Source organism: Giraffa tippelskirchi, chromosome 10, assembly GCF_054371585.1.
Source record: "Giraffa tippelskirchi isolate mGirTip1 chromosome 10, T2T-mGirTip1v1.2.pri, whole genome shotgun sequence".
In the NCBI taxonomy this organism is placed as follows: domain Eukaryota; kingdom Metazoa; phylum Chordata; class Mammalia; order Artiodactyla; family Giraffidae; genus Giraffa; species Giraffa tippelskirchi.
Window position 1 is genome coordinate 159,335,341 of NC_137284.1, and position 12,525 is coordinate 159,347,865.

Genomic DNA, 12,525 nt, shown 5'->3' on the forward strand with positions numbered 1-12,525 from the left:
AAATAGTAATCCACATAACAAAATATAAGCTGTGCGTCTCAGCCAATTTGGCCTTTTTCTTTATGAGAAGAGGCTCACAGAAGTCTTCCATGGAGACCCAAAGAAACCATCTCATAAAAGTGCAATTTGGAACCATCCACCTCAAACACGTCTTCTCTCCTCATTATTTTAATAAGCAATGTAAACCTCCCCCCAACATTTTCTCCAGGAATCTCTCCTCAGTATTAGGCTGCTCTTCAGAGACTCTAAGAAACTTTGCGGTTACACCCTAGGTGTGGTTCTCTTTTTCCTTTTTTTCTGGCTTTTTGCTTTTGTTTTATTTCTTGGTCGGTAAAAGTCATTAAAAGGCAGGGACGTGGTTGGAGGGACGCAGAGCCAGCGGCTCCTCTCTCATTCTTTTTCATTAGCAAATGCAGCGCGGCCTCACCACGACCCAGAGGGAAACCTAAGAGTTGTTGCAGCAGTAAGAAACGCAGTGACTCATATCCAGGACTCAAATGTAGTTTTAATCAGTAATCACAAACGCTTACACGAGTTTAACAAGTTTGATCTGGAAAGAAAAATACCTAAGTCATGAGATACTGAAAATCTTGTCAGAGACAAGATTATTTTTACTAGGAAATAACAGAAAAACTGAATAGCCATATTTAGCAAAACCCTGAGTTATTCACCATCAGAGGCAAGGCTTGTGGTTCTCACTGGTCACAGCAGAAGCATCAACATCCATGAGAAACACCATCCATGGAGTGAAGGCAGACCTCCCCATGGTCACTTAGGTTGGAAACCAAAGCCCACATTCTCTTAGATTCTATGACTGGCGTGAGCACTGTCTGTGTGTGGGGGTTTGTCAGCGACACCCCCATCCACACAAATGTTACGGTTGTAACGGGGCCTTCGTGCCAGCGTCTCTGCCGTGTTCCCGTGAAGAAACAGTTTAGTGTGTTTACCAAGGAAGCCGAAGGTAGAAAAGTGTTTATGACTTAGTATCTGATATGCAAAATGAAACTTAAAATAGATGTTTACTAAAGTTATAGGCACTATGTTTTAAGTCCCAGTTTTCCTACTGTCCTGAAAAATGACACTAATGATTCTTAAATCCCATTTCCATTTTTGTCAGTTGCAGGCAGTGCAGACTCATCGGGTTATAATATATAGGCTCCACACTACTGAATCAGCTAAAAAATCAGAAACTTTTTCAGTGAATGAATGACATTAACATAGAAGCCTGACTTTCAATACAAGTTGAGGTGGGAAAGGGAGAAAGGAAACCTCCTTCTCTTCATGTTGGCAAATTTTTCTAAACTTACAAATTGTTTTCTCCCGAAGTGTCAGTTGAACAGTTTAAGTAATGTGCTTTCTGGGTAACCATGTAACACACAGCAAATAGTTTCTGCTTTTGGAGGCGGAACATCAACCCACTTCGTAAACTTCTCAGAGATAACAATGAGAATTTATTCTTTAAAACATGTGTGTGTAAAGCATGCCCTGACATTTTAAACAATTAAAGTTTTATTCCACTAAATGTAATTTAACAGAGACAATGAAATCTCCAAGAAATGAGATCTCCAAGACAATGAAATCTCTACGAGTGAGATTACTACACTCCATTATTAAGGTGGTCAAAAGGCAATTTTATGTAACTTTCCACCTCTCCTTCCATCTCCACACCTACAAAAACACCCGTAGACAGAACAATAGTTGGTTAGTAGTAAAATCTACATGCTAAGTGTTAGGTGAAAATCTTTAAAAAACAAAGCTTGACAGGAGAGTTTGCACCAAAATAAACGTGTCCATTGGTGTCAGCCTTTAAGAATACATGATAATAAATACATGAATAATAAATCAACTTTCTAAATCATTTCAATTTAGAATGCATGCATTAGAAAGGCCAATATAATTGTTCACTATAAAAGTATTCACTGCTTTTCATGCATTTGGTTAAATTTTAGGAATTAGAAAGTATTTAAACTTAAGGTTTCTAGAAATTGAAATTTCATTCTTGACATAAAGTGAACTCATTTCTTTCGGTGATAGCCATACAGCCCAGAAAAATTAGCCTGGAATTTTGCAATCATTTTCTTAATTTCATGACTAATCAAGTACTTATGAAATCAAATCAACTCCTTATCAAACAGGACACTATACTTCTATACGTGCATGAACTATGCAGTACATATTATTGAATCCTTACTTCATTTCTGAAATGTCTTCACGTTTGTCCTATTACTAAACTAAATGCTTTCCTGCCGAGACTGTTAGTAAATATCAAAATCCACAAAGGTAATTTGTTTCATGCACTCCTCAACTGCGCCTGGAGAAAGAAGCGGGACTTGTCATGATGCCAAAGAAGAGATTTTCAATAAAGTATCAAACATGAGACCTTGCAGTATGAAAAAGAGACACATAGTTTCTTCTCGTGAAGAAACATGGAGACAGAAATGCAGACATTGACCTTGGGGGCCAGGACGTGACTCCTCTCTGCTAGCAGCACCATCATTCCTAGAGTTCAGTATGGTGAGTGGAAGTTTCACACAGACCTGGGGAAAAAAGTTAGATGGCATCACTCTCACATTTAACATCAGCCCATAAGTCACTTACTTTCTGCAAAAGCACATTCTTGTGGAAGCACATTAAAAAAAACAAACAAACAATTTTCCTAGGGACATTTTCAAATACACACAAGGAGAGAGAAGAATGCAGTTTATTCTGGGGCAGACTGGCCAACCACTGCTATTCCAATGGCACTGCCAGCCTTTTTTCCTGGAGCATTTTGAAACAAAGCCCATGGGTTGTGTCTTCCTGCCTGTGGCCATGGGAGTATTTAAAGAATACTGGAGACAGGAATCAGTGTTTAATCCAAGGTGCGCGGAGGCTTGGATACATAGTACATTTCCCACTGGAAGCAATGAATGCCAGCTCTCTAGACTGGGCTATGGATTATGCCAGCTACATAATTTATTTAAAATAGGAAATAGGCTAGTCTTTGTGTTATTTTTGTATCATGTATTAGCCTTGAAAGTAATTATTTTTAATATTAGAATTTACCAACCTCTTTAATGCTTGAAAGTCTATACAGAAAGGTCAAAATGCTTTTAAACCATTTCAGAATACTTGAGGCCTTATTCCTTAGGTGGCCATTCAAAATGATAATGTCACAAATTCTTATTGGTCTCATGTTTTTTTAAATGTTAAGATTTGATACCAAAGCAGAAGTGATATGTATACAAAACATATTTATGTATTTATATTTATAAACTCACTCTTCCTAATGAATACCTCCACAAACCAAAGAGTCCATTCATCCATAATCTAGAGTGACATGTTTAACCTTGAGTGAAATATAGCCATCTTTTAAATCATGACCTTGTATCTTATTAAGATTTTAAAATACCATTTTTACTTTAAGACATTAAAATGACAATCTGGAGAAGCCTAGGTCATGTGGTACAAAACATTCAACTAGGAAAATCTAATGAACTCTTATTTTCTGCCTAGGAAAAAAAGGAGATACGTAAGAAATACCCCATTACCACTATTGCTGTCTCATGCCCCCAAACAGAGTGCACTTGATAACTTTTCTTCTATCCACTGAATAAAACTACAGTGGCATCTGCAGGTCTACCTGCAAACCCATAGCACTTCACCGAGATGTTTTTCACTCATCGAAAAGATAACACGTTTATGAAAATCTCACGGAAGTATTATTTTTAAAGCCAAACACAGTCATCTTAAATTTAACATATGTTTTCTCCATTATTCCCCATCCATTTGTGTGTAGGGGTTGGCCTTAGACTCCTATATTTTAAACAATCATACATGTGTTAATTAACTAGATGCATGCACATATCAAATCACCATGATGTACACTTTAAATACCTTAGAGATTTTCTAGGTCATTTATGCCTCTAAAGCTGAAATGCTGACGTCTGGGAGTGTGCACGGAGTGTGCACGGAGTGTGCACTGACCTGCTCCTGTGTTAACTATTAAAAGTAAAGTGAAAAGGTCTACCTCAACTAGAGAAAAAGCAACCTTCTCTCCCCCACACACAAATATATAAGGTGTATATAAAGTGTATTAACCTTCCAACCAAACTGCTAGTTCTAAAAATATCTATCTTTGAAAAGATTATTAATCTGCCTAAAAGCAATGCAGACATTTTACGAGCCCTCAGTATAGTGTCTGTTCATAGTATATGGGTAAAGTATCGGCTAATGTAGTTTCATAACCTCCAGTACACATACGCGCACACACACACACGGCCATCTCTTTAAAACACCATTTAAACGTGCAGAGGGATCACAGTGAAGCTGTGGCAGAACAGGATAAAATAAAGCCTCATCTTTACAGAACAGAGGCTGACTCTCACGCTGCCATAGGAAACTTACTGTGCTTGTATTTCAGATTATATTAAAAGCATCTGGCGTTTCTCTACGATACGAGAGTCTTACCTTTTACACAGATTTCTAAAACCATCCCGATATGTTAAAACATACTATTTCTTTGTTGGCTGCAGTCTTGAATTAGGATTATTCTCACTACTGTGTCATTCAGCTTTTTCCTGACAATACTTTTTAAGTTTGGAAAACCCTTGACCTTGCTATGTGGTTTACTTACTTCAGTGATGGGGGGGAGGCAGTTAGAAGGGGCAGGGACTCTTGAGTCTTTTTAGGATTAATGGATTCCTAGTTTTTATTTATAAATTGTTTAGAGTACCCATAAGTATTTTTCACAGAGAAACAGCCTGAAAAAGCTCATCCCACTTCACTAGGCAGCAGCCATGTGGGGAGAAGCCTTTGGGGTGGTTACCTTATGTTCTCAATAGGTCTGGCGCATTGATACTTCTGTTTACAGTGTAAACACCTAATCAGTCTTTTAAAAATCGATGCTATTAAGGATGATTTGATGTTTTATTTTAAGCTAGTAATACTGCACATATCTTAAGTTTATGCTTTACATTGTATTGTCTTTAGGATAATATTAATTTTTATTTCCAATTACAAACATACAGAAGGAATGAAAATAGATACTTAATATAATTAAGCCAAACTGCTGCACTTGGAAACAGTGTTTCCTCAGAATCTTATTATCTGAAGCAACTCCTGCCATAAAGAGTTGGTGAAACTTTCTAGAGACTATCTGAGCAGGTCTTCATACAGCAAAGATGATTATGACAAGCCCAAACCCTTTGAGGAAAAACAGAAAAGCAAATATTCCCAATCTCGTTCATTACATTTTTGCTTACATCCTAACACACACATTCATCTCTGAATTGCTTGAAAACCTTCAAAAATAATTTCTTTTGGAAATTGTGATGATGTGAAGTTCACCACTTACAACAGCACACATCCAAAATCAAGGGAAAAGCTCTGGCCTCCTGGCTGTATTCTGACTATGGCACCTCACTGTGCTCTTCCAACTCCCAGCCAAACCGGACTTTAAACCGAGAACAACCCCATTACCTACTCAGTGAGAAAACTTCATCATGTTAATGCAAATCTATTACTTTCTTCTTCAATAACTTCGATGACAAATATTTATCTTCAAATCCCAGTAACTATTATTTTAAGGACTTTGGCACTAAATTTGATCCTATGGATGCAGGTATATTATATTTTATTATAAACAATTGCTGAATGCTAAACATCTGAAGCTTCCATAATTGCATAAAAGTATTTCCCCAGCTTTCAATCAGTCTCCATATATTACATTCATTTTTTTAAAGATATCTGAAAACAATGTACAACCTGTACCACATTCTTATAAACCTATTTTAAAAGTATCAAAATGACACAGACTAAAAGGCCTGTGTTTAAGCAGAAGGGAGGGTCAGGGTGACCCTGTGTTTCAACTCTGTATACAGGAAATAAAGTTTGGGCAGTGTTTTCTAGCTTGTGGTTGTGTGTATGTAGGTGTACATACATACGAATCAAATATTATTTTCCACACCAGAAAAAAATGTTTTAAGAAGTAGATATTTGGGGAAAGGAACTTGAAAAAAAAATTCCAGCACCAAATAAACCAACAGGAAAACATTAGAAATTTCTGACTAAAGAGAGACCCCCCCACTCTGTTGGTGCAGGTGAGCAGGCAAGTCATAAAGAAATACTTCCCTGGTCCGGGGTGGAGAGCCCAGCTGTAAAAGTTTAAAAGGAGAAGTGCTTTGGATCCAGGCAGGGCTGACCAAGCCTGCCTCCTTCCCGGCTGGGAGTCAAGTGTGTTTGAATTCACTTAAAAATGTGGAGGAGAAGAAGTGCCAGCAACAAGGCCACGCAGCCCTGGGTTCGTTTGCTTGCTTCCCTCACATGGTGTCCTCTCTGATTCAGGGAGACAGAGGCTCGGTTTGAAAAAAATAAAAACAGCTGCTGAGCGGGAGAGGGTGGGCCTGGGAGAGGGGGCATGCCACATCAGACACAGTACCTGACTCTTCACCGCAAAGCGTGTCAGCAAGGTGCTGTGCCTCCTGGGCGATAAGGGAAAATATTTCATCTTCGTACTCTTCCATTATAGTCTCACACTGCAGAAACAGAATAACAACAGACGTGGATGGATGTGCGCTCACAGGACATCTTGCTAGGAAGGGCTTGTCACAGTTTTATTAGCTAAAAACAGAAAATCATGTTACCAAGGTGGTCCATTTTTATTAGCCCTTTTGGTTTAAGACATCATTGCATTGGATTAACCCTCTCCCCAGAATGCTAATTGCATCATTTTCCCCGAGACTCAGCTGACTGATTAGTCGTTGAAAGCCGAGGGTAAGGCAGGAAAATGGTCCTTTGTATTTGTTTCTCTTCCTCAAACTGGAATGGAATGCAAGGAACAGGAAGGGGGGCGCTCCTACTTATGGAGTTGAAAAGTCTCTGCTTTTTTGGTGGGTTACTTTTGTTGGTGTTGCTGTTGTTATTTTGTTTTTTGGAAATTTTAAAGAACATGGCTCCTTAAAATGGTTAAACCAGTTTCCTTTAGATTTAACGTTAACAATCCATTTTGCGGTTCTAAAGCAGAGTCTGAAATATGAAAACTATTAAGCTTTCTCAGCAATGAAAACACAAACGCATCTTCCATTGCACTCTGGATAACGGCTTGTCGGTCATTCACTCGGGAAACTTTCTTTTCCTAACAGTTAGAGATCCATCTATAATTTCACTTCGTTCCCCCCACCCTCTGCCCCCATATCTGACATTTCTGAAAAGACGGTGCTCAAATGTACCCATGCCTCTGAAACCCTTAAATTCTGACTGGAGTATGTGTCTTCCTTGGGGAAACACAAGCTTACACTCTTAGGAACTGTGATGTTAAAGGGTGTTCACTGGAGACTTGGAACTCATTTTCCAAGTTCATTAAGTGAGACTCTAAAAAATTTTAAATGGCATTTAAAAATATTTAACTTCCACTATCACGTGTTTATGGAGGACCTGTGAAATATAAGCATACTTCCTCTCTGCAGGCCCCATGCTATAGTATTTTCAGCCCTGAATTATTGCCTTGACTTTTTAATTAAAACGAAACCTTCCAAAGTCAGCTGCAGCCCTTCTATCAGGGGGTTGGCATGTCTGACATTTTGGCCACCGCGTGAACCACAGACATTTCTTAAACAGGCTTTCCCATCACTGGGTCTGATTTAACAGCATAAGCAAAGTGAAATCTCTTGCCATATATTTGGTAAGCACATTCTGAGTCAGAGGCCACGTTCACGTAAAATTAACATTATGAAAGAAGGAAATGTTCCACAAGGCTGAAGATCATACCTAAGCCTTTGTTTAACCCAGTCTGTGCTAAAATAGTTGAATTAACTCCAGAGAAGAAAGAATTCTCCCTCTTCTGTGAAGCCCGAGGAGAAAAATGTGATGTGCGTCACTCTCCCTCCATCGCGTGGCTATCCATATTTGAAAACAGCACTCATTTTAATTTAGGTTTTAATCTCAGAACCACAGCCCCTGATGCCTGACAAGGGAGTCTGTACAAGAGCTGCCCGCCCATGGGACCGACTGAGTTCCCTTCCCCACTGTCCTCGGGAGCAAAGCAACCTGCAAACGGTGCCTCCAAGTCACTGGGACTTGTAACACACTTTCTGGAAAATATCACTTAAGTGTCTCCACGGAGATGAAAATACCATGGCCCCCCAGTGATGTGAAAGGCAAGTCACTGAGTGAGTGGTTAACACCAAGAAAGCAGCAGGAAAACAACGCTAATAGACAACATTTTAATAGGCCTGTCTTGAAACTCAACAAAATCCCAAAGAGCAAGAAATTTCTTTCAAGTACCAAAAACACGTTTAAGGAGCACAGAATTCCTCTGCGGAAAAAGAGCTTACCGCGAATTTCAAAGGTCTGTAAGCATCTGAATAAAAATAGAATTTTTTAAATTCTTTGTATATTTCGTCTCCTTTCCTTGGAGCAAATCTCTTGAAGGTCTTCTCCTTCGTCACGGGGTCTTCTTCGAGTCTGTAATCATTCATCCTCTCGCACACTTTGTCCAGGAGGTCCGTGAGGAATGCCTCCGACTGGGCTAAGGGAATCTATGAAGAAAAACGAACCAAAAAAAAGGCAGGAAACTTGACTTAATGTTAGTATTACTTAAGAGCGGGTCCCCTGAATGCAAGTGGCAGCACCCCACCCCCACCCGTCACGCGTGCAAACAATATTCCTGTCCGGTTACTGCCCAGTTATATTATTTCCAGCACTTAAGAGGTTAGCTTTAAATTCCGGTTTTTAACAGGTGCCTATGTTTGAAAGTGGCCAGAAGAAAAACTTCTATTCGAACTGGCAACTATCCTTCTACAGGAGACAATTTCTGAAAATCACGGAATATGCAGAAGGCACTGAGCCACAGAGAAGGGCTGTTATTATCTATTCACTTGCGCGAGACCGCCAGACAGGAGCCGGAGCGCGCGGGGGTCTCTCCGGCCGCGCACCCCCTCGAGCTGGGCCCAGGCCCGGGCTCGCGCTCCGCAGCCGCCGGCCCCGCGCGCCTGGCCCCTGGGCAGCCGCCGGGGTCCGGGGCAGGGCCGGGGAGAAGCCGGGCGCACGGCGTGTCCCCGCTTGCGGGGCGCGGCCGCGGGCGCGTTGTCTTTGGAGCAGCCGGTGCGGGGGTCCGCGCGCCCCTCTCCCTCCGGAATCCGGCGAGGATTCAGGGGACCCTGTGACCACCACGTCCGCCCCGCGCGGGGGTCAAAGAGCACCCCGCGCCCTTGGTAACCGGGACAAAAAAAAACCCACCAACTCGGGGGCGGTCTAGACAGGTCAAGGTGCAGGAGGCCGCGTCCCCGCGGCTCCTTCCGGAAGGGGGCGGGGACCCGCCAAGGGCGCCGCGGGCGCGCCGCGGCCCCGGCCTCCGCGGGCCTTTCTGCCTCTCCACCCTCTGCTGATCAAAGTAGGAAGTTTGCCTGACAACCGGGGTGAAAGGGGCCGGATCACAAATGAACTCGATTTCGGCGCTGTGCATATACCGCGCCTCCATTGTCCCCCTTTCAGACGCAGTGTGAACCCTTCCGGTGCCGGCGACCGCGCGGCGCTCACGGGCGCGCTCCGGGCGCACAAAGGCCCCGCGCCCCGCCCACCGCCCGCCGCCCGCCGCCCGCCGCCCGCGCCCCGAGCCCCGAGCCCCGAGCCCCGCGCCCCGCGCCCCTGCACTCAAACCTGCTGGCAGCCCCGACCGCGCCGGCGGCCCTGCGCTCACCCCCGGTCTCAGCAAGGAGCCAACTCTGTGCGAAGGGAAAGGGCGGTGCGGGAACGTTCCACCGCCCCCACCACGGGCGTGGGGGTATTTCCCACCTTCTCCCCGCGAACCTGGAGACCGACTCCGAGCTGCCTTCAAGGCCCCTGCGGTCGACTTGGCAATTAAATCGTTTGTTAAACTGGAGTCTACTGCAACATCCTTTATTCGCTAAAATATCGTTTGTTTTTTTAATGAGTGATTTTTTAAAATGTCTACGATCAGAAGACCCTTTAAAAAGTAGCTGAAAGTGCACAGTCAAAACACAGTAAATACAATGTGGTCACACTTTTAATTGTGCCATGTAAGCCTCGTAAGTTGTAAACACAACCAAAAACATAGGTTGACCAACAAAATCTGTTTTATGGACTTACGGAGACGAAAGATTAAATACGTGTTGGGACTTAAAAGCTAGAAAAGAGAAGTCAGTTCTTAAATTACAATTAGTCAAGCAGATCGTGAACAGAATGAGTATGGTCTTCATTCTGCTAGGCGAGTGCTGCCGTGTATTTCCTGGTCTGGTCCATACGAAGAGGCTCCGAGCACTTTCTGGATGTCAACAAAGCGGCACTTTAACCTCCAAGTGAAGAGCTGGCGCTTTCTTTTAGAAATCTAACTGTCATCAGGAATGCCTTCTCTCTGCCCCTCCCTATCCCTCTCCCCAGTCTCACCGTAAGCATTGGGGAGACGCTGTCACTGGAAAGAGAGGCTCTGCGGGCTGGAGGGTGCTTTTGGAACCCTGGACGAATACACCACACTAGTTCCCGCGGCACCGAGACTGCTTTCGAAAACGTTTTTTAAAGCAAACCTGACGTTCTGAGCGGCGTGCAAAAACCCTGAGTATATAAGATATGAACAGATCAGAATGTTAATAACGTGAGACCTTCCACAACTTACTTTTGAGAGCCATTTTATTTATTTCCCGGTTGGCGCTTTTTAAAACAAAACAAAACAAAACCATCCCCACGTGATAGCTTTCTACGAAACAGGGTTGTTTTTCTTGTTTTGAAAGTGGGATTTTGTATGTCTGAGTAGAGTAGTATTGCACCAATTTTAACACAAATACGTTATATCTAGGGATCAACACGTGACTTTTGTGGATTTCATACATCTTTGAAGGCTAACTGGCTTTTTGATGTAATTAGCTGGCTCTTTCTAGTAAACATTCTTCAATAGAAAGAGTAGGAAATGTTGCTGGCAGAGAGCTCAGAAAACGCCTTTTTACAATCTTCACTGAGAGCAAGAAAGAAAAACACACAGCAGGAGACTAGTACAGTTCGTTCTACAGAAATAATTTTTTAAAAATTGACCTAAAATCCCAATCAAAGCATCTGATTTTGCACGAAAATTTTAAAGAAAAAATGCTTATGCATGGTAGGTCTTTATACGTTTATTAAAATGCACAATTAGGGTTTAAAATGATTCCACTTTTAAAATGCACACAATTAGGGTTTAAAATGATTCCACTTAGCTGAACTACTTTCACTAAATTTAAAGACTATTCGGGGAATAATTGAGGCTTTTTCTCCCCTCAAAGTGTTTTGATTTTAGGAGTGCAATAAGTATTGAGACAAGTGGAATAAAACCGAGGCTTTCTTTCTATACTGTGAAGATTTTGAATAGTACTTGTCAATAAAGCAACTCCTATTGTAGTCTTGGGGGAGCCTTGCCTCCGTCCTGGAAGGAGGGTCTCAGAGATACTAACCTCATTAAAATATGAATGAAAAAAGGCCGCCATCATTGTATCGGGAGAAAACCGATTCACCAGCCATTACTTTTACACATAGACTCATTTGGTATAAGTTATAAATACAAAAACAATCCGTTACGATTTCGTTGCTGTCTCAGTGCACTCTCAGAGTAAAATCCTAACTTTTCTCATTCTGAAACCTAGCGATGACTCTTTTTTTTTTTTCCTTTCGGCCCCTTCTGACCATGTGCTTGTTCTGTGAGGAATAACATGGGGATAGGAGGAAGTACTCATATTCCAACTTTAAAACAGAAAAAGGTAGCTAAAAGTTTTGGCTTCAGTTTCTCTAGAAAGCTAGAGTTAGGGAATTATTCCAGACCACTATGACAACACTTTAATAACAGTCAATTACAGGGTGCTTTCCGTGTTCGTTCATTACTATGTCTCTGTTAATCTTGTAGCAAATTTCTTGCTTGATAGCTATCACAGTCAGGCAGCAATACAATTATGTTACAGTGTACAGTCGGACGTGAAAACTGTCCTTGTGGTATACTGTCTCCTTCATAACAGTCTGACAATCTCAAATAAACCTTACTTATCTGGATGCTTATTTTGGAATGTCCCTGAGATAGGGACTAAGCACTCAACCTTCTTAGTTTCCCATTGTTGCAAAGGTTTTCTTTCTAGAGGTTTCATTAATGTAAAAATTTTAATTGCGTTACAGCAAATATTGCATCTACTTTAATCACTAACTTTTCATCCATAAAGATACTGAAATCACTTCTGATATTAGTTAAAAGTCAATATTTAGAAGTGAAAAATCAAACCTCCTTTGCTTTAGGCTACAAGAGGGAGAGCATGAATTCAGAAACTCTTGTAAGTTGATGAGATATATAATTAGCTTTTATGTTAATTGACTGCTAGGAGTTTGTTGTGTGACACTTCTTCATATAATATGCAAATAGCATTGACTATTTAGTTTTATTGGACAATATAATTAGAAATCTAAAGAAACTCATTTCGATGAAGAATAATAAAGGTTGGTAAATTTTCCAGTGTTCTGTATATCAGAAAAAAATTAATCCCATCTGGACTTAATCAATAAGAGAGATTTTAAGTAGCC

At 41.4% G+C, this 12,525-nt stretch overlaps 1 protein-coding gene across 3 annotated transcripts in view; it reads right to left on the minus strand.

The window, feature by feature from the left end:
- Positions 1 to 485: 485 nt before the first annotated feature.
- Positions 486 to 12,525, minus strand: part of CNPY1 (canopy FGF signaling regulator 1) — a 44,403-nt gene continuing 32,363 nt past the window's right edge. The window contains exons 1-4 of one of the 3 annotated variants that reach the window (XM_081536811.1): positions 9,677 to 9,802; positions 8,313 to 8,516; positions 6,419 to 6,515; positions 486 to 2,537 (exon numbers count right to left, since the gene is read on the minus strand). In XM_081536811.1, the coding sequence (XP_081392937.1) occupies positions 2,500 to 2,537; positions 6,419 to 6,515; positions 8,313 to 8,456 (279 nt within the window). In that variant the 5' untranslated portion in view covers positions 8,457 to 8,516; positions 9,677 to 9,802 and the 3' untranslated portion in view covers positions 486 to 2,499. The other 2 variants (XM_081536812.1, XM_081536809.1) reach the window with 2 other exon arrangements.